The 21,013-nt window shown below is 47.6% G+C and overlaps 2 protein-coding genes across 4 annotated transcripts; both read right to left on the bottom strand.

The window, feature by feature from the left end:
• Window positions 1-122: 122 nt before the first annotated feature.
• On the bottom strand, window positions 123-11,557 carry FOXRED2 (FAD dependent oxidoreductase domain containing 2). Of its 2 annotated transcripts, XM_026117956.2 has the most exons (9): window positions 11,317-11,557; window positions 9,971-10,516; window positions 8,018-8,269; window positions 6,978-7,247; window positions 6,060-6,226; window positions 5,230-5,395; window positions 4,459-4,700; window positions 3,368-3,538; window positions 123-2,612 (listed from the first exon to the last, which is right to left on the bottom strand). In XM_026117956.2, the coding sequence occupies exons 2-9, from the start codon at window positions 10,492-10,494 to the stop codon at window positions 2,347-2,349; spliced, it is 2,058 nt and encodes a 685-aa protein (XP_025973741.1). In that variant the 5' UTR covers window positions 10,495-10,516; window positions 11,317-11,557; the 3' UTR covers window positions 123-2,346. The 2 variants fall into 2 exon arrangements, with proteins under 2 accessions (XP_025973741.1, XP_025973743.1); XM_026117958.2 differs by lacking the exon at window positions 8,018-8,269.
• Window positions 11,558-12,049: 492 nt separating this feature from the next.
• EIF3D (eukaryotic translation initiation factor 3 subunit D) lies at window positions 12,050-20,496 on the bottom strand. 2 transcript variants are annotated; one of them, XM_026118022.2, is made up of 15 exons: window positions 20,234-20,496; window positions 19,693-19,824; window positions 19,290-19,335; window positions 18,771-18,907; window positions 18,573-18,658; window positions 18,004-18,076; window positions 17,767-17,882; window positions 17,418-17,550; window positions 16,642-16,789; window positions 16,314-16,444; window positions 15,759-15,844; window positions 15,405-15,534; window positions 14,747-14,889; window positions 13,361-13,641; window positions 12,050-12,224 (listed from the first exon to the last, which is right to left on the bottom strand). In XM_026118022.2, exons 2-15 carry the CDS (start codon window positions 19,813-19,815, stop codon window positions 12,211-12,213), a joined length of 1,647 nt encoding a protein of 548 aa, XP_025973807.1. In that variant the 5' UTR covers window positions 19,816-19,824; window positions 20,234-20,496; the 3' UTR covers window positions 12,050-12,210. The 2 variants fall into 2 exon arrangements, with proteins under 2 accessions (XP_025973807.1, XP_025973808.1); XM_026118023.2 differs by having other exon boundaries at window positions 17,767-17,879.
• Window positions 20,497-21,013: the final 517 nt, after the last annotated feature.

Here is a 21,013-nt window from a genome sequence, read left to right as displayed (position 1 = left end):
GGGCGGCCCGTGTCCCTGCGCCCCTCGCACGTGGGCGCGGCCCGGCCCTGGCCCGGGGCTCCCGCGGGAGTGGTGCAGGGCCCGTGTCGGGTCTTAACAACTCAATACACTGCTCTAGCTGCTGACTTTTTAAACATTTTTTAAACTTCATTGGAAGAATATAACCATACAAAACATATTTGTAATACAACGAAGTACTACAGGCAGTAATTCACTTCGACATGATGTACAATCGAATGAAACGGCACCAGTATTAAAGTGCAGTCCTGCTCTGACAAGTGACTATAAAATGGCATTGTTCATTGCTCCCGTGACACCCGTAACCAGGATGGCCGTTCAGCACAATGCAATGTGGAGCCACTGCTCCTGCCTGTGAGCTCCCACAGGTGTCGGGATCACCAGAATCGAAATGGGTGATGCTTTATCAACTGTGCATGAATCAGGACTCGGGTCCCTGCTCCCAGGTATCCACTGGCACCACAGAAGTGAGCGGCAGCAGGACCTCCAACGCTGAACTCACCAGATTCAAGCCTAGGAGATGTGCACACAGCACACTGGAAGCGGGTGCCATTTTTTAGACAGTTGCTTTTCTAAGCAGAATCGCAATTTAAGGCAACACATATACTGTGAATTTACAGTCTTCGGATCTCTTGCGGGAATTTGAGGATGGAAGAGAAAACATTTTGAGAAAGTGTGTGCATGTATGTACAAGAGGGCTGCTCTTCATGTCAGCGCATACAGGGAATGAAACAGGCTCTAGATGACAGCCAGTCAACTTGACTCAGTCACAGGCTCTTGTTCTCTCCTGGATGATGCCCAAGTAAAAAGCCCATGGTGCTAGAGATGTAGCAAGTAGTAGCACCAGCTGAAGAACTAGAGGCCATGAGAGCCGTTCCCTGGGCCAGCCTTGGAGCTGCAGTAATGGAATGTAAAGTCTGTGGAGTGATGCTGATCTGCACCAACTGAGAACATGGTATTTTTTCTTACTAGCACATAAGAGCTGCATACCAACATATAAGATCGCTTGGTAGCAGTGGCATCACCAGCATGGTCCACTATTCCCAAATAGGAGCAAGAACCCCTTTGTCACGTCACTCACCTCCTCTGTTCCCCAGCCGATCCAAACATGAAGCAGAAGAGGTATACGAACTGGGGTTTTACAGGAACAGCAGCCAAATTTGAAGAATCGTGAGTTTAGGTACATCAAGGTATAACCCCTGCCCAGTCCAGGGTATAAGGAAGCACAAGTGCTAAGGGGTATTCTTTTATGTGCTAAGGGGTTGGAGCCTATTCCCTTTTGCCCCTCCTCTATTTCTAGAAATCACAGGGACATTGTAACATTGTAAGGTTGAGCTCACAACTGCTCTTGGTTTACAACTGCAAGGCCTTGGGAAGAATCACCAGGGAGTGACAGACAGGTACACATGGCTGATGAAGAGGGAGCAATAAAGTGCAGACAACCTACCAGTCAACACTTGTAAGATCTCAAGGTGACTGGAGGGGAAAAAAAGTAATAGAGGATGAGCTTTTTAATGACATCAAAACCCACCTGAAACTTTCCTGATGGGATATAGTGCAAATAGGAGAAATATTGATCATGCTTTATAAAACGCAGAGGCTTTCTTTTCAGGTTGTTTGGTGTGGGAGAAGGGAAATGTTTGGACAGCAGGGCCAGTCTCAGTACAACTCTCATTATGTCCTAGGCATTCTAGGCAAGCTACTCATCCTCTCTGGAGGGAAAGGTACATAGCACTCCTCTCTGGGAAATGATAAATTATCCTACCTACACTCCAACTAAAATATACCATCCCTCTCCAATCAAGCTGCACAACTGCCCTCATTCAAATGCTAGAAAAATCTTGCTTGTGAAGTTTGCGTAGAGTACCGTTTCTGGATTCAGCACACAAGCAAATCTTCAAGTACACAAGGCATACAGTATCCAGTAATCAGAGAGTCTGCACTGGCCTGCCGCAGAATGTCACCTCAGAAGAGGGACATGACATTTTAAGTTTTCTGGGCATTCTTGCACTCTCTTCTTGGTTACTTGGCCATTGCTGCAGATACTGGTCTGTGAGATAAAAACAAACACTGTCTTCAGGCAACTTTGAACTCTGCAAGTACAAAGCAGAAGCTTCAGCATCACTGGATTTCAGCTCCTGACTTATCCTCCGGAACACGTTGGTCCTCTTTGTAACAGCAAGATCTGAGCAGGTCTTTGGCAATTCATGATCAGTGGAACGGATGGGCATGAAAAAAGTACATGGAAAAGGGAAGAGTCCTGCTGTGGATCTCTGTTACAATATTGTCACAACAGCACCTATGGATTTCAGTGTGGAGTGAGAAAGGTTAAAGTTCATCCTTGGCATTAACAAGATGCTGCAGTGGACGAACTGGCATTGCATGATCTCTTAGCAACTGGTCCTGTGACCCCTCACGGCTGCCAAAGAGTCTGTCACCTGTAAAGTCTGCAACAGTGTAATCCTCCAGCAGGCCAGCATCTACTGCATGGCGCTGGAGTCTCTTGCTCCCCACAAGCCCTTGCATTCTTACATATCCCTGCTGACAGAAGGGAGGCAGCTTCTGACGAGTGAAGGCAAACAGGAAACAGGATTCTGTAGGGGGAAGGACCAAAAATCAGACTCAGCAGAGATACCCTATAGAGAACAATCCCTATGAATGTTTGAGAACTCATTCAGAACAAAAGGGAGGGAGGATCAGGGAAGGTGACAGGAGTCTCCCACCTGGCAACCTGCCCTGGATGGCAGCAGGGTGACCAACTTGATACCGCAGAGTTTGAGAGATGTAGGATGGCATCTCTAGTCTGCACTTTGAAGGACAAGGAGCTGGATTTGAGTTTTGAGCCCTTTGTCACCTTCTTGGTAGCCCTGAATTGCTTCCCGCTGGGTGCCAAGTGGGATTCCTGCATTAGGTTCCCAGAGCAGAGTTCTCCAGTGTAACATCCCAGTACTCCCACTCCCACTCAGCAGCATGAAAACAATCCCATCAGCAATATGTGACAACAGAACTGCTACCTGATGGCACAAAGGAACATTCAGATAATGGAAGAGGAAGTAAAACTGCAGCTAGAAAAGGGATTGAACTGAACCTCATACACCTTTCCCTAAAACAGGATGTGCTGCAGTCACTTTCTTTCTGGTGGTGACCAAGAGCACAAGCTATTTGGGAACATACAGACACACCAACACTTCTCACTGTCTGGGGAGCATATCAAAGAGGTGGGACTGACTGGGAGATCACTAGCTCATCACAGAGAGATCTCAGCTATTTGCAGCAGTGATTGCTCCTGTTGCACATCCCTCGCATCCCTTCTCTTCCTGCTGCCACCTCCTCTCACTGCTCAGATTACCTGCAAAAAAATTGCGCAGGTCAGTCCCGAGGCAGTTCTCCAGAAAACGTCTCAGTGGCAGGATGTGAGCATTCGGGGCCGTCCAGTCTGTCAGAAAATCCTCCACGATGTGATGGATGGCATCTGGGCGGGGGAGAGACCAGTCGGGGGAGCGAAGTCTCATCTCCCGCTCTGCCAAGAGAACATTAAAGGAATCTGTCAGAAATCAAAATGGCATTAAAAAGGGCTTGGGGAAAGGAAAGCAGCAATGACAGCTGTTCCAGCTTTTTTCTTGGCCTTCTAATCCCTACCATACTCTCATTTGCAGTACCCTTTGCTAGTTCCATCCTGAACAGCCCTGCCACTCTGCAGCTGGCCCTTGTCCCTCCCTGACTGCAGCGCTTCCTGTCATTTCAGTTCTGTACCTTCAGCCCTGTTCCCTCTGGGTAGGGACTGCCAGTCAAGCTGAACCGTGCGTAAGCTTTAATGCTGCTACCCATCACACTGCTCTCTGAGCAAGTCAGGCCAGAGCCTGACCCTATGTTTCTGAAGATGAAGTTTCAGCACACTCATTTCCCCAGGAAGTTTATTCTGAGTATGTTTGTTTGCTGGAGGTAACATTCATCTTCAAACTCTTGCCTTTGGCTGCCTCCATCACTACATAACCCATCAGACCTGGGCAGGCCACAGAGAGCAGCTTCCTTTTAGCAATGACATTGCACACCCCAGCCATGACTGCCAGGACTCTGTAATACACATGCATTGCAGGGTGCCAGGCAAATAGAAGCAATGTTCATCGCTGTTTCATGACTCTGGAGTCTTCTGGGAAATGAAGAAGTTTCCAGCACCCTTGTTTGTCTGTCTTCTCAAATGTGAGGTCTCTAGTCCTACTACTCCATTTCCATATGACTGATGGGAACTTCTTGCCATTTTCCAGCTTTTTCTTCAGCTCATGCAGTGATGGCAGGGATGCCACAGAGGAGGGACATGAAGGAAGTGGAGAGGAAGGTGTGCAATGCATTTGAGTACCCCCTCTTTGGCCCTGAAGTATCTTCAGCCCTCTCGATTTTGCTCATTTCAGATAATTAGCAAACAGAGGCTGGAGAACTTACCTGTTGGGAGGCGTTTGTAATAGTAAATAACAGGGTGCAGAAAGTTGGACTGCCAGGCGTGCTGTGCCTCCCCCACAGCTCGGTTGTAGTAGAAGACATCTTTATCAGCCCCAGAGAAATTTCTCCCGTACTCCATGAGGATGACAAACAGCCCACTGGGAGCTTTTCTCCCTGTCTGCGTTTCCAGCTCGGCCAGGACTCCAACCGGGTATTCTTCGAGGTATTCAAATGCTGTGGCATTCCTAAGAGTTGCAACCACACCTGTGAGACTTTTCTGTCTGTGAGACTGAGAAAAACTAACTGCGATCCAGCACTCCCTCAGCTGATAGAGGCTACGGCCAAAAAGCCATCAGATGATATTGATTTTTGGTCATTACAGACCTGTGCTGGAGTTGATGCAGAGCTTACAAAAGCTGCATATACTATTACAAGACTCCATTATATTCCCAGACCATTTCCCAGATTTCTCTCCACATTAGCACAGCTCAGGGAAAGCTTTTCCCTGGGGATAGTGAAAGGGTACTACAGCTCTGAACCCAGCAGGAAGTTCTGGACCATTTCAGCCATTTAGGAGAATGAAGTAATTGGCAGAATGGGATTTCGTGACACCAGTTGGGGCAGTGGTACAGGGTTTGAGGTGGCTACCTACATGATGATGATGTCCCTAGACAGCAATGGAGCAATTTGTATTGGCACCGTGGGGAATAACAGTAGAGAAAAAGGAATAAAATGATGGAGTGCAGTGCTGGGAATAATTACTCACTCACTCACTCTCTCAGCAGTATGATGTCAGCCAGGACACCGAACATCTGGTAGAGGCCTGAGGCCTCATTCACCCGCTTGATGATGGAATTGGTCAACTGTGTAATAGGGTAGACTGTGGATGGCCAGGGGACACCGTGGTGACGGTTTTCCAATAGGTGGTGGACTGCACGAGCTAAGACATTGAGAGAAACAAAGGCATCTTATTTAAAAATCCAAGCTCACACTTTTAAGAAACCTGATTGCTCTGCTGTGACACACACAGATACTGGCAGGACACAATAAATAAGCTTCACAGTTCGGCTGTGCTCAGGATCTCACACTCAGATCACTGCTAATTGCAGTAGGGAGGCCCTCAGAAAGCTGAGGCAATACTAAGTGGTTGTGGAGAGGGATCCGTCCTCATTGGTATTTCATTACTTTTGGGCAGCCCTTTAATGAAAAGGATGGGCACATACACACAAACACGAATTCTCTCTACTGCCCAAAGCTGGTAGGTTTTAACTCCACAGACCTCTCACCCACAGCCTGTCACGAGGCAGAGCATCTGGCTGACAGAAATGTATTCTGTTACATAAATAGGAGACAATGGGCATGAGAGATGCAAGACAAAACAAAGACAGACAACTAAAGACTTCAGATATGACCCCAAATCACTTCCATGGCCTCTCCTCCACTTCAGACCTTGCTATGCAGCTGTAACTTGTCTGTGTGTTATTATTCTTACTGCTAGCACCAGATTAAGGGTAATCGCTTTCCAGCAGTAAGATATGAACTTTTCCTTTGAAGTCTAGAGCTGAACCCCAATCTCTGCCCTTTCTGTACACCCCATTACTCACTTGTATACCGGAATCCATGGATGAAGCCCCCAGCAGATTTTCTAAAGTCAACAGAGTGGCTAGCAGTGCCAAGAACAAAGAGCCCCCGAGTGCCTCTGGACTCATAACTGGGTTTGATTTGAGGATACTTCTTTTTATTCCCTTTGCCTGGCATCAATCTAAGAGATCTAATGTGCAAAAGAGAAGAGCAGGCTGTCAGGAGGGAGAGGGGTAGAAAAATAAATCATTTCTGATGAGGCACAAGTTAAACTGTAGTCACTTTGAAAGATGTGTACAGAACTTCAAGTCTCCACTGGGTTCAGTGGGATTTATTACTTTCTCTAGTAACTTGAAGTCAACATGTCTCTTCCAGAAGCCATGTGTACTAATTTCAAGATAGCTCTGGACAAGATCAAATTACAGCCTTAGCCACTGACAGTGAATTTTAGAAGAGAGCAGAACTAGCAATATCATTTTCAGCTGGAGGATGTATTGGGAGACAAACTAAGATAGAGTGAAGAGTGCATCCTCAGGGACAAAAAGCAGACAAAACCTTTTGTACTGATCTGCATCCATACCATCCTCATTCAAGAAACAGCTAACCATCTCCATGTGATCTGGGGAGTCAGGATCTTCAGTTCTGAAGGCACAAGCCTTTTCTGTATGAGCCAAGTCCCAACAACACCATTTGCTCAGCCCTATAGCCTGTCTGTCAGAGGACAGAGGCACACATGCTCCCACTGGGACATGGACGTAGCTGCAGGGTGAACAAAGGACTGAGCAGCACCAGGTGACTCAGAGCACGTTGGGGGCCAGGCAGTACTGCCAGGAGAGGAACCATGAGCACCCTGCCTGCCCTTCCCTTTCCTCGCTGGTAGGGCCTTTCATAGTCTATCGCTATAGATACCTTATTCCCTGTAGATACTGGTTTTTCCTCACCTGTTGTATATGGAGAAGTCAAATTTCCAGCCTAGGCAGCGAATGACACGGTCATAAGGTGCACGAGTGGCAAAATTATCCAGTTCGTCCTGCGGGAGGGTGATGGAGTCAATGCCTGCACTGGTGTTCCTGTTCTCGAGGTAGAACCGGAGCGTGATGTGCAACTTCCCTTTCTTGTCCTTGACAATAGCCAGATCTTCTAGGTCACCCTCCAGAAGCCCATCAAGAGATTTCAGCTGGTATGTATCCAGCAGGCCATTGTTAATTGCTCTACAAATGAAGAGGAATGTAAGAAGCACTACAAGAAGGGAGGAGAGGTGGGACCTGGGGTTCAGCCCCAGCTCCTGGAGACTGGACAAGTTTACCTAGGATCCCACACTCCTCTTCAGTGTAAAAGTTATCCCTAGTGCCGCAGGGCTAACGGGAACAGTGCTGGTAACATACCCGGACAGGCAGTGCTAGGCACCACTCCTGTAACCCATCAGGGATATCCCCTGTGCACCTAGCAGAAATAAAAGGGGAGCCCAACCTCTCATCTGGCCCCATTCCTGAGCAGTCATTAATGCATTAATTTTCACAGCTTTCCTGCAAGGTGCAGGAGTGCTATTAGCCTTATCTGAAAGATGGGGCAGGGGAGCACAGAGAGCCTAAGTAGTGTGCTCATCGTCACCTAGGAAGTCTGCGGCAAAGCGAGTAGCTAGATGCGGATCTGCTGACCCCCAGACTTGTACTCTGATCATTGTGCTGCCTTTGCAAGGGAACAACTTGGGAGCTAGCACTTTTTATGATACATTTCTATGGGAACATTTCCCTGTTTCATGCAGGCCAGTGAAGAGCTCTCAGAAAGTTCCTATGTGCAGCACCTGCAAACCTGGACTGGTACTAAACCAAGGACCTAAACATTAAAGGCCTTGTGTTTCCTTAGTGACCCCCAGAACTACAGTGCCTGCTGTGCCAGTCCAACTAGTCTCCTGGGCGAGAAGTGGTTCTCCTTTGTTAATACTCCAGCTGCATTAAAAAGAGGAAGAACAGTTTCCTACCTCAGGTCTCCAACATAGTGGGTGGCCCAAGAGAGACGAACACGGGATCGGCTCACCATGTGGATGAAATTAGTGACACCCAGAATGTTCTCTGCTGTCTCAAAGGCAGAGTTACCTCGGCCTAGGATCAACACAGTTTGGCCAGCAAAATCTTCTGGATTGATGGACACAGTCTCATAACCCTCAACATATTCTGAGCCAGGAAAGTTTACCACATTGGGGACCCACGTGCCAGTGGCTACCAACAAAGAGCTGCAAAAACACGGATAGCATAAGGGCATACAGGAATCAGACCATCTTTCCATCTCATCACTCCTCCCTCCTCCCATTGCAGAAGACCATAGTAATCTGCCACCTCCAGCCACAGTGAATCAGCTGCTTAGTGCAATTGGTGCTATGGTTTGGACAGAAATCTCTCCCCAGCTTCAGTTAACGACCTACTCCTATTTTCCCTATCACTAAGCCAATGAAGACTAGTAATGTCATTTTAGCAAAAGTCCATGTACATGTATATGGCTGTACGTATAAGCTCCACTCTTTCCCTAAGTCTGCCTTAGTTTTTTGTAAACGTGCATGTATTGCTCATACATACTCACTGACAATATATGTTACAATACCAGTGTGTTTCACAGGTTGATTATATGCTGCATAAAAGATTACTTTAATTTAAAATTTGCATTGCCTTTTAGTAGTGGAACACAAGTAATTTTAAAGTAGGATAGAAAATGGTTTCAATATTTTAAAACTTAAGTACTACTCATAAAAAAAAATGTTATCAGAATTAATACTAATCGCTAACACTAAAAGTATGGTAATCTTTTTAATATCTCAATGTAAGAACTTCTACATAAATTTTAGGAGAATTTTTACGACATAGAAGAAAATATCAGGTAGCTCAGGCTAGCAGCACTGTCTACTGCTCCGGCCCTGTTCGTACAGCTCCTGAGAGTAACTCACTCATGATGTGTGGTGTCCAATATTACATGTTTGTCTCTCCATGCTTGCCAGCCAGTATACCTCCAAGTGACAGCCGGCATGACCTGCTGTTCTAGATCCGAGATTCTCACGAGAACTGAGAAATATATTCCATATGCTCACATGAATAGCTTCTAGATTATTTATAACAATGTAATTCAGTAGCAGTATAGGATATGCATGTGTGGAGTATGACAAGGGGAAGGGTAATTCAGAGATCTGTCCTGTAAGTAACCTTGACTATGTTTTCTCATAGTCTACTCCCTCTTTCACAACAGCCCCTCCTTTTCCCTAGTTCCCTCCTGTCTCTCTTGCTGTTTCCATGCTACTGAAGGGCTTGAGCTTGCTGGGGCATATTTTAAATACTGATTTTTTTAAACACATACGGGTTAACTGAGGTGGGGGGTGTCACTGTACTGACTGACACAGCTTTGTAATAAAGACAGTAGTGGCTAAGGAGAGTACAATTGACTTATTTTTTCACTGAAAGCAAGTATCTTGTGATAGAAGAAGCGATTTGAAGGTTATGCATGAAGCATGAAAATTTTGGTGGTGGAAACCACAGGCAGCGAGACAGGTGTGTGAGCTGTGGAATGTGAGGTGCCACCATAGACCAAACCCACTGCAGTTTGGCAATGCGAACATCTCCTCTGACAGCTCATTGCTCATGAAAGGCAACACTTTCCCAGGAGCAGTTATTTTATCCATCTGCGCCACAGATTATTGCAAATTTTTTTCACTGTGATAGCAGATAAGCCTTCGTACAGGGGCTCTGAGAGGCTATGAAATCTCCGTCCTTGGAGATCTTCAAACCTTGACTGGACAAGGCTCTGAGCAACCTGATGTAGTTGGCCCTGCTTTGAGCAAGGGAACAAAATACCATTTACAGGTTTTTTCCAACCTAATTGATTCTGTGATTTTGTGACTCTAAATACACTTGTGGAGAGCTGTATAGATAGCGCTCAGTTTGCCTGTTACCTGCATTTGTAGTTCTGTCTGTTCTGGTCCGTCAGGACGAAGTAGTGGCCGTTCCAGGCCTGCTGATCTTTGTCTAGCGTGATGTGGACGATGGCCGTGTTGTACTGGATCTGCAGCTTCAGCAGGGAAGCAAAGTCTTCCAGGTAGCGCACCATCGTGTCAGCGTCAGGGAAGAAGTCGCGGGAGTAGTGCCGGAAGAGCAGCCGGCGGTCGTGGCTGAGGAGCGAGTTCCAGTCGTGGCGAAGGTTGAACTCGCTGTTGGATTTGCCCGTATATTGCTTATTGATGCTGATGAGCTTGCGATGGCGAGGATAGAGGGCGAAGAAGCTGCCGGGAGCGTGGCTGCGCTCGAAGACTACGTAGTCCCTGCCAGCTTGCTGGAGGAAATAGGCTATCTGCAAGCCCGACGGGCCAGCTCCGATGACACAGTAGTCGTGGTAGAGAAAAGCAGTACTGCCTGTGGTGCAGACGGCGCCTGCGCACAAGGCAAGCCTTAGGAGTGTCTCCCAAACCGCCCGGGCCATGGTGGGAATGGCAAAGCCAGCTCTGTTGGAGAAAACCCTGGAGATGAGTCACTGGGGGCAGGAACTGCTCCAGCACCCAGCTGCCCCTGCGCGGGGGTCCCAGCAGCGCCCGGCCCCAGCCCCATCCCAGGGGCACCGCTGCCCTCGTGGCCCTGCCCCACCGGGAGGGTGGTTGGAGGAGACAGGGCCCCAGGGTACCAGGAGCAGGGCCCAGCCCCTCTCCCTGCCAGCCAATGGCAAAGAGGGTCTGGATCCTCCAGCCAATGGGTGGCACCGCACTGCAACCCTGCCCCCCTTTCCCCCTGCCAACCAATGGGAAATGGGCCTGGCTGCCCCAGCCAATGGGTGGTGCTGCACGATGACCCCTCCCCTTACCCCCCCCAATTCCATGTCAACCAATGGCTAAAAGGAGCCTGGGTCTTCCAGCCAATGGGCACACTGAGCCCCCCGCTGCCCCAGCCAACAGCAAACGGCATGTGAATGCTGGATCCAATGGGTGAAGCCCCTCCTTGGCCCTCTTGCTTCACTGCAACCAATGGGAAAGAGGGAGCAGCTGTTTCTGGCTAATGGGGTGCAAGCTGCTCATTTCCTCCACTCCCTGTCAGCCAATGGGAAAAGGAGGGACTAGCTGGCCTGCCAATGGGGAGGAGGGGCCCCCTTGCACTCCCCACCCCTTCCCATTGGGGGAGACCGCAAGTTGCCTTCCCTCCCCAGCCAATGGGGACAGGGCTTGGCCCCAACGACCCCCCCCCCACCCCCGCCCAATAGAGACAGGGGCGTGTCCGGCGGCCGCGAGGCGCCGCACGTGACGTAGTGACGCACCTGGCGCGCCGGGCCGCCGCGAATCGATCAGGCCGGTCCCGTCAGCAACCACACCTGCACCATAGAGTTCTGGCCACTCCGGTCCTCCTGCGCCGGGCAGAGCGTACGCCACCAACGAGCGAGAGGTGACCAGAACGCCCGCCAGCCCTCCGCGGGAGGCGAGCGCCTCGCCAGCGGCCGGACGAGCGCCGCGCCCCCCACATAGCGGACCGCCCACGCGCCCCCCCCCCCCCCAGCCGAGTCACATGACGCCGCAGCCGCTTCCCGCCGCCGTCTGCATGGCGCCGCGGCACGCGTATCACGTGTCCAGGGCGAGGGCGGGGGCACTTAAAGGGCCAGGAGCCCTCACCCTTCCCTGCAGCAGTACCAGTAGCACCAGAAGGCAGGGAAGCCCCAGATTTTGGCATGTAGAGGTACAAGGGGCTGCTTGTGCTGGCTCCAGCTTCAGCAACAAGATTACATTTCAGAAATGAAAGAAAGAAAGAAAAAAATCCCTAACCCTCCCTTCTTTACTGCAGGGGAGTACAGCCTCTTCCACAGAGGGTCATGGAGGTAAAGGGACAGCACAGCTGTCCCACCACAGAGATAAAGTCAGCCCTTCAGTTCGTATAATTTCTCTTTTCATTCCACATGCTTATTTTCACTCCAGAACTTCCCACTCTGTTCCTTTCATTCTTTCCCAGTAAGATGGTTGTTGGTACACAGTAAATTTTATCATAGAACACAGAACACATTTTAACAGAACAGAGTTACTTTATTCTGTGTTTTTTTTCTTTTTTTAGATGTCCAGAACAGCATGGTGCAAAGATTGAACTATAATCCCACTCATCAACAGCATAGGAGACGGATGACTGTCTGGGTCACATTGCAACCCCCATTATCCAACCACAGGGTTCAGCTCTCTTCCTCTGAAAAGGAGAAAAGGAACAATAATGGAACAAGTGCAGCTAGGAGAGGCGAGAAGAGAACCCGCCCCCCCCAACACACACACAAACTCACAAAACTCACACCCTCTTCCTTTGCTCAAGGAAAGACCACACAGAACAAGAACAAAAAAGAAGTCAGACATTTGAAGGCAAGTCATCCCACCTCCAGGTGCCTGGCCTCTTCATCCAGTGTAAAGCTGTTTATTAGTCAAGGCCACATACATGTAATTTGGAGTTACACAATTTACATTCTTGAGCAAATTGTGCAGCAACTTTAAAATTTCCATAATAGAAAAAGGAATAGCTAGCCTACTTTTACAGCATGCGCACACGCGCACACACACACGCAAGAAGTAAGGTATTTTTCCACATCAGAGGAGCAAGAGTTCCAAGCCAAATGGCTTTCCACAGTAAACAGAAAGCACCTAAACTGCATATAATCAGGGATCATAAATTGTTTTAGACAGCAAAGAGCAGGATAGCAGCTGTCCAGTTAGACATCAGGACTTCTCCTACCAAACTCTTGGGCTTTCAGACTAGGGATCCCCCAACTTTTTGATATTCACCTAAAAGAAACATTCACTGAGTTGTCTCACTCATGCTAGGTAGTAGCACATTTTTAATGCTTCATTTTGTATTTACTCCCATTTCCAGAACTGTAGTAAAAAATATCCTGATGTCAAAAGTAGTCAGCATCCACTATTGACTGAAATTAATGAGCACCACACATCAAATCCTGGCAATATTTAAAGAAACATTCCTTGGCAAGTTCCATTTTCCTAGTCAGTGCTCTGGACCTGTCCCTTCCGCCCACCCCCTTAAAAGAAAAGAAAACAAAACAAAACCAAACCCCAAAACAGTCCTTCCTCAGAACCCACAGAGGCACATCATCTGTACTAACTGAGCTCTTTTTACTTACCTTCTTGGTCCTTCCCATATAGTATTTTCTGAATGTCATTAACACACATCCTTTCCATCACTGACTTGAACATCCTCAGGGCTACGCATCTGTCATTATACTAGTCAGCTCTAATCTTTAGATCTAATTTTAACCTTATTACCCTTTTCATCTAGACCAGTCGAGTCACTGAAAAGTAACTATCAAGCACAGTACAAACCTTCCTCTTCCTCCTCTTCCTCTTCATCTTCCTCATCTTCATCAGAGCTGAAGGTGCCATCAGGCAAGCTGTAGATACGGATCACTTGCTTGTTGGGGTCTTTGAGGATGAGGTACTTTCCCTCATCTAGTTTCATGCAGATGTCAATGACGCATCGCAGGATGCCCCAGGCATTCTCTATACTCAGGTTAATCTGGCTGGCAAACTCATTTGGCTTGAACTGTTGCGTGCCCAGGATTACGTGTCGGGCAGAGTCCTTCACATGGTAACGAGATACATACCTACATACAAGAAAGCAAAGGAATATCAGGAGATTCAGTCCATCCAACATAAGAACACCATCAAGAGAAGCAGCGTGATTATTTTCTGAGTCGAGCAGCAAGAACCATCCTTACACTGCAATACTGAAACCTGGCAAGATCTCCCAGCTACAAGCTGTTTCCATGTCTCAGTCAGTAATGGACCTGAAATCCTTCCACTACCTCGGATCAGAATAGGCAGTACAAAAGAGAGAGAACAATTAGTCCCACAAATAAAAATTTTACAATAGCATGATTAGCAGGGAGTTTGGACTCAACAGATGTGACTGAGTCAGTCCCATATCACAAGGACAGAATCCAGAAGAACTGCAGAGCCACCAGAATTGAATTAGCAAATGCTTCTCACTAGCCCCAACTAAAAATAAATGAGTGAATGTATATAAAACTAATCATGCATTGCAGTAACAATATGTTAATATTTCAATAGAGGCAAAATAAGCAGAGCAGCAGCCACTTCATGCTTTTTGATATCTACCAATGAGTTCTAGCTAAGGGTCTCACATCTGCTCTGTGCTGGTGCTGTGCAAAGGAACCACAGAAAACCTACTCTGACTGAGACACCTGGGAAACTGCATGCCTGGAAGAAGCTAGCACACAAAGCAGTTCATTCGGGCCATCAATAATGGGACACAGACTCACTGATTCCAAGCTGACAGTTCAAAATGAGTGGAGGGGAGGTATTGCCACAGCTCAATTTGTCAGTAATGATGCACTAAGGATCTCAATCAAATTCCTGACAGGTAGCACAGTCTTTGGATTTATTTCCCTTGTTGGTAATCTCGGGAAAGAAGCCAAGAACTGCACAGGCTGCCTGCCTCTCACACGTGTGAGGTCTCTCAAGGTCACTCACAATGGGTGGCACATCAATCAGATGCTGAAGGGAAGCAGCTTACACAAAGGCCAGAGTCACCACTGGTACGCTCACTGCAGGCTCCTTCTGCGCACTCCAAATGTGAGGCAGTTTTACGATTGCTCACATTCTACAAATGGTTTAATCTGACAAATGCTGTGTTAAAACAATGAAAAATGCACTCAAAAGATGTTTATTGTGAAAATCCTGTCTTACCCAAGTTTAAGATATTCTGATCCAGCCAGCAGCGCACAACATGTCCAGCGGGCTAATTTGTAGCTGTTGTTTTTCAGCTCTGTGGCAATCACGGCTCCTCTCTGAGAATCAAGCTTCTGGCGCCAGTCTACTCCATTGCAATACTGAGAGGAGAATCAAAACCAGGGTCAACCTAACAAGCCAGAATCAGTCATCTTTTCAGCCATCTTGACATCATGTAGGAAAGCTTTTTGTCTACCATATGACAGCATAACAAGGGAATGCAGACAGTAACTTAAATCCCTTGCACAGGGGAAAGGGAGAAATGAGAACAGCATGCATCCATGTATAGCCAACATATGTAACCATATGTTGCAGCCAACATATGTAGAAATGATTAGGAAGGGAAGCATCTGAGAGGGAAGAGTTCACAAGGGAAGCATTTGAACAGACTTGCTATTGCACAAAACACAGGAACAGAAGATGGTTCCAACCAGCTACCTTGTATCTGAGGGAGAGACTACCAGCACTGCTTGTCCACCAAACTTATGCTCCTTTGATGGAACATAATAACCAAGGGGACACCATCAGATGCCTGTCTCATCTTGCCTGCTATACCTGGTATGCAAGGCAGTAGTGAAGCAGTTAGAGCTAGCTTTGGGATCTTGTTCTTCCTCACCCTGGAATCCCATTCGTTCAGTGTTTTGATGTTGATGAATGACACTTCTCCATTAGCTCCTGTCATCACTCCATCATGTTCACAGCGGACAATGAGATCTATATCGTCTCCCAGCTTCCACCTTCGGTATCTGCAAACAAACACTCCAGCTGGTTATTCCTGTGCCTTGCTCTCCTTCAGATCTATGCAAGCACTCACCAAAATCCTTTCACCCTCCATCTGTCCACTGTGAGGAAGTCCAGGCATTCCTCTCTCAGTAAAGCTGCAGCACTACTACTGACAAGCTTTGCCTGCAAATCACACTGATAACCTGCACCCTTGCCAAACCTAGGCATGAGAGAGAGAGCAACGTACCTGTATGCAACAGAAGCTACTTCATTTTTATCCATGTCATCCTCCACAAAGGGGTTTGGGTTGGGAAACTTGTATTTTTCCTTTCCCTGCAGGGGAAAAAGAACAGCACATCAGGAAAAAAAAGAAAGAAAAAACTATCTCTATAAGACGCATACTCTCTTACAGCAAGAATAACTAATCTCTTTTACATAGAAAGAACCTAGAAAATTAAGACAGCTAATAAGAAACCTCTTCTCCACATTAGTCACTTAGCTACAAGCATTATTTCCACTGGCATTTCAGCGTTGCTATGCATACTCAGAAGACTGCCTGCTTCACCGATGGAAGTGGAATTTCCGTTTTATGGAATCAAGTGAAAGTCTTTCTATAAGAGGCACACTACTGACCATAAGTAATCCCACCTCTTTCAAAACTCAAAACAATATTAGTGTGAAGTATCTTTGTCAAATAAAATGTTTTTGTGCTGAACAAACTGTATTAATAACGCCTTAATAAAAATCTCTTCTTGAGACTCTCTAAAACATAGACCCTCTTCCCAGGACTGTTTGACCGTACCATCCTCAAACACTGTTGGGAGAAGTTATGGTTGATGTAGGTGGCCTCCATGGCAAGGTTGCGTGGAGAATTAAATGAGTTACCCTCTTCCTGTGGTGGTTCATTAGCTGTTTCGCTCACTGTCAGTAGGTCTGGGAAAAGAACGAGTCACAAGTGGTTATACCAGAAAAGTGACTATGTCACCTTCAAGGAGTTTCTGGCCCCACATTGAAACAGATCAATGTTACCCTCCACAGCTAGTGACTGCACTGCAGCAGTCACATTGTTCCAGGTATTACCTGGACACTAAGGCATAGAATAAACTCAAAAATAAATAAAATAAACTCACCAAAATCAGAATTGTCCCTCTTGTCAAAGAAGAGCTTAGATCCAACTCTCTGGACAATGATGTCCCAGGAATACACAGAGCGAGTGCAACTCATCAGTGTGGCCAGGATGGCATCTGTGGCAAACACGTTTCCTTGGGTCTTTGCCAGCTACAGATAGGGAAGTAGGAGAAAAGTGTGTTTCAGCAATGTGAACAGACATCCTTTCCCCTTCCCAGGCAAAATCAGTAGTGTCAGCAAACCAGACTATGAATTTCTTCCCCCACTCTCAGAAGCTGATTGCTAGACAAAGCAAGAGAACTACCTAGCAACCCAGGCTGGCACCTGCTACAACAAGGTAAAAGGAACGTATTAGAACAAGTGAACCGGCTGAGAGAAGTTCTTCATTGCTGACAGTGTTGTTAGGAGGACTCTCCAAACTTCCCTGTTCTCCAAGAGCAGAAACTTCAAGAAGCAGACCTCTGACGTGGATGCTTCTTTTCCAATATAGCTCAAGTACTAGTCTGCTCTACCTTTCCACAATCATAGCTTTTCCTTGGCCAATATTCCTAATTTTGCATTAATCTATCTCTGCTTTGTATCAAAGAAAACTAATGGTTACTAGCTAAAACACTCTCCTGTAAGCATAGAGATCTGGAATTTTTCTGCCCATCTCTTCTCTTACTCAAAGACACAGCTCTACTTGCAGACCCTTAAATTTGGTCCAACTGTGACAACAGGCCTCTAACAGCATGCAGTGAAAAACATGCTACTGGAGTGTGCAAAATGGTAAACATACCTTTCGGATAACTGGGTCATCAGTAGTAGTGACAGTATGGAAGATGCGCTTAATGCTCCTCAGTAGCTTCTCATTCCTTGTTGTAATGCGGTCAAATGCTTTATCATAGTATTCCAAGGCTCCACAGCACTCTCTGCAAAGATATGACAAGGCAGTATGGATATCCCCATACAAATAACATCACCCATAAATACCACAGGATTGAGGGGTCTGTCAGGCTTTCCATTATCACTCCTGCTTTGGTGACTTCAATGGGAACACTGGGCATGGGCCAGGAGGCCCTCACCCTGTTACTTTCCAAAACCCAGTCAGGTCAAGAAGCAAGCACTCAGCTGTTTTAGAAACTCACATGTCCTGTGGCTCTGACACCTCCAGGTAGCGCATCTTCATCAATCGAGGGAAGTCCATCTCTTCTTTCACCTCCCAGTCACTGCGAACTTCAACAGAGGAGTCACGAGGCTTCTGCTGTGCGGCGAGAGGGCAGACAAAGAGACAGAGACACAGCACATCAGGATTTGTGAAAGAAAAGTTGCCTCATGAAAGCAGACATATTTGAACAATCACAGGGGTCAGAAAGCTAGTTTACCTGTGATTTTTGGTCCCATTTCTGCCTTACTCCAAACTGTTTCTGAAACTTCTTCTGTAGACGCAAACGATCTCTAAAAAGGCAAGTATGTGAAAAGCCATCAAGACAAGTTCTAGATTCCTAGATGCCACAACCACTCCTACACTTCCAATTTACCAAAGGAACAATGCCTTTAGGCTCCAAGCCACTGAAACATTTGCTGAGCTGTCTGTTGATCAAGATGCCTGAAGCATTACAAGCTCTGCTCTTTACTTTGAGCTGCTCTTTAAATATTTTCTCCTTTGAAGACTACAATACAGCTTCCAAAAAGGGTATGCTCCATTTTAAATTACCGTGGTCATTTTCTGAACTGGATTTAGAAACTCTCCTAAATTCTTAAATAGCTCTTTGAAACCTATGCTTATAACTACAGGCGACTTTATCAAAACACTGCACTTCAAAATATCCTGAAGTTCTTCTTTGGTGACTGTTAGTTCTAGTGGTTTCTATCACAGTAACTTAACCAATTTATCAAAAACTTGTTGACATGCTTTGTACAAGTACAGTATACCCATATCTGAGGCCCTTACCTCTCCTTCTGCTTGGCACTCTTTGGCAGAGTCTGCATGCTGAACTGCAGCATGTTCCGACGGTCCTTGTCTCTCCGAAGGTTTCTCTGTGAACAGGAAAGAGAGGAAGGAGGGGAAAAAAAAAAGGTATTTTAGTTATAAAATAACTGCCTACCACTCAAGCTCTCTTTCAAGAGAATTTCAGAAAACAGGTGTCACCTGTGCAAATCGCATACGATTCCTCTGGTATGCAGTTTTCTGCGTCCGTGCCGTATCCACCAACTGGAAGCTAGTCTCATCCTCTTCATGAAAATATGCATATTGACTTCCTCCACCAAACTGTGAAGAGTACTTGTCTGAAAATAAAACACAGCATCTTGCTACCAAGCATCCAGGAAAAGACCAGGGGGATGGGGGGAATAAACCCCTCCAACTGTCTTCCCCTGAGTCTGATGCATGAGTTGAGACTGTCTGACTTATACCACCAGTTTCCTCTCCCTTCAAACCTCCAAAAAAAGCACCCATCATGAGGTAGTACAAAGCCAGGAATAAACCCTAAGGACAGGGAGAGCCCTATGGAGCTCTCCCAAGGGCAAGGCACACTTCTGAATATAAGCAGCTCTTGCTGAGGTATGTAGGTAACCACTAGAGCTGCTATGAAACATGAAAGCAGAAATGACATTTGAAGTAAACTTTGCATGAAACAAATGAGTGGAGCAGTCACCAGACACCACATACTTGTATATCTCTTATCCTGATACGTGGCTCCTGTCCAGTCTGCAACCTAAGGACAAACAGACAGTAAAAGTAAGTGAGTAGTAACATGACATTCCCCGCTGCTCTGATTTTACATACATGGGACTTCAAACAGCACAAGCAAACACGGTTCTAGCTCCAGAATTAATCCTTTCAGTTCTCACCTCTGCTTGCCAGCCTTACTAATAGTTCATAACTGTGCTAATTACGATGCACTACAAAGGATGTTTTGAGAACGATCATAGTAATTAGTAAAGAAACTCTAAAAAGAAAACAGCAATGCTATGCACAGGTGAGATGCAAGAAGGAATACAGGGATCGTTCAGCAGGTTAATACAGAAGCTGCCACCTTCCCTGGCTCCACATTATGGTATGATTTTAATACCTTTCCCAGGCGGTCTCCTTTACTGAAGGGCTGATACGGCATATCCCTGAACTGCTCGGGCACAGCACAAGGGCCCCAGCCGGAGGGGTTGTCCTGGATCACGGGTGTCACAAACTTGGCCATTTTTTAAACCTTTAGGAGGAGGAGGAGAGAGGGGGGGGGGGGGAAAACAAAATAAAGCAAACAGAAAAGCTCAGTTGTCAAGTGGCAAGCCCTGTCAAGCCCCGTGATACCCGCTGTGGGCCAGGGCCGCGCTACCGACACCGCTGACCGCAGCCCACCGCCGCTCGAGCAAGGCTCGGTGTCCCGGGAGGGGAGGGACAGGGCCTACTTCACCGCCCGGGCCCAGCACTGGCCTCACACGGTGCCGCAGGCGGAGCGACGCGAGGCGCCCCGGCCCCGCTCCCGGGGTGTGTACTGGGGGGGGGCTCGGCCCAACCGGAAGCGGGGGCAAAGGCGGGGTCCGGGGACCCCCAAACCCGCGGGCCCGGGCCCAGCGCGGTAGCGGGCCGGCTCGGGGGCGCCCCCGGCGACTCCTCACCTGCGCGGCCCCGACGCGGCCCCGATGGCGGCGGATGCGGCAGCGCGAGCCGGCAGCGGCAAGGTAAGCGCCCCGCACAGCTCCGGTCCGCCCTTAGCGCGTCATCGCCGCGCGCCGCCGTCGTAAAAAACAACCCTTCCCCCCAAAAAGCCGCCAAGAAGCTTTTTTTTTCTTTTCTTTTTTTTTTTTTCCTCCACGGCGCTGCCGTAAAGCGTGGGCGCATCTCCTCCACTCCCCTCCGCGCCAGGCAGCATACGTCACCCTGATGACGCCTGAGCCATAGAGCTGCAGGAGGGACTGGCTAGAAAAGCCGCAGCTCGCCGGCGGGCGGCTGCAAGCTCCCCCATGACGCGCTGAGTTCCCTCCAGTAGCCCAGAGTGGCTTGGGGCCGCGGGGCTGGTGCCATCGCCTCGCCGGGGGGCGGCTCTCGGTGTTGTTTCCTAGCAGCAGGGATTCGTGTGGCTGCCAGAGTTTTCTTCCTCTTCTTACTGCCTGTTCGCAGTACTGAGCCTGTGGAGTGCCTCAGATTGCTCTGACAGGGCTCACTGTTCGTGTCAAACCACATCCCCTGTAGCTTGCGTTGGGGCTGAGTTCGCCTGTCTCCTGGTCTGATGGTGTCTTTTTGTTGTAATGATAATGTTTCCTTAAATCTCACACCCTCTTCATTACCTGCACAAAATATGTAGGATTAGGGGGGAAAAAAACCCAGTAATAGTAGTAAAATGACCGTACCCGTTGAAAAGCTTGGGTTCAGCTCTAAGTAGAAAGGGCTGAGGCATG

This window comes from Dromaius novaehollandiae, chromosome 1 (genome assembly GCF_036370855.1).
Source record: "Dromaius novaehollandiae isolate bDroNov1 chromosome 1, bDroNov1.hap1, whole genome shotgun sequence".
NCBI classification, from domain to species: Eukaryota; Metazoa; Chordata; class Aves; order Casuariiformes; family Dromaiidae; genus Dromaius; species Dromaius novaehollandiae.
The sequence above is the reverse complement of the archived record's forward strand: the minus strand, read 5'-3'. Positions and strand labels throughout refer to the sequence as shown.

What these genes read in the sequence shown, in the direction of transcription:
- FOXRED2 (XM_026117956.2), bottom strand. Translation starts at nt 10,494, where the DNA reads ATGGCCCGGGCGGTTTGGGAGACACTCCTAAGGCTTGCCTTGTGCGCA. An exon ending in AGACAGAACTACAAATGCAG is followed by an intron (nt 8,270 to 9,970) that starts GTAACAGGCAAA and finishes GTGTTTTTGCAG; the next exon opens with CTCTTTGTTGGTAGCCACTG. An exon ending in CCTGCGCAATTTTTTTGCAG is followed by an intron (nt 2,613 to 3,367) that starts GTAATCTGAGCA and finishes TTCCCCCTACAG; the next exon opens with AATCCTGTTTCCTGTTTGCC.
- EIF3D (XM_026118022.2), bottom strand. Translation starts at nt 19,815, where the DNA reads ATGGCCAAGTTTGTGACACCCGTGATCCAGGACAACCCCTCCGGCTGG. An exon ending in ATCGTATGCGATTTGCACAG is followed by an intron (nt 18,659 to 18,770) that starts GTGACACCTGTT and finishes TCCTGTTCACAG; the next exon opens with AGAAACCTTCGGAGAGACAA. An exon ending in AATGGGACCAAAAATCACAG is followed by an intron (nt 17,883 to 18,003) that starts GTAAACTAGCTT and finishes CTCGCCGCACAG; the next exon opens with CAGAAGCCTCGTGACTCCTC.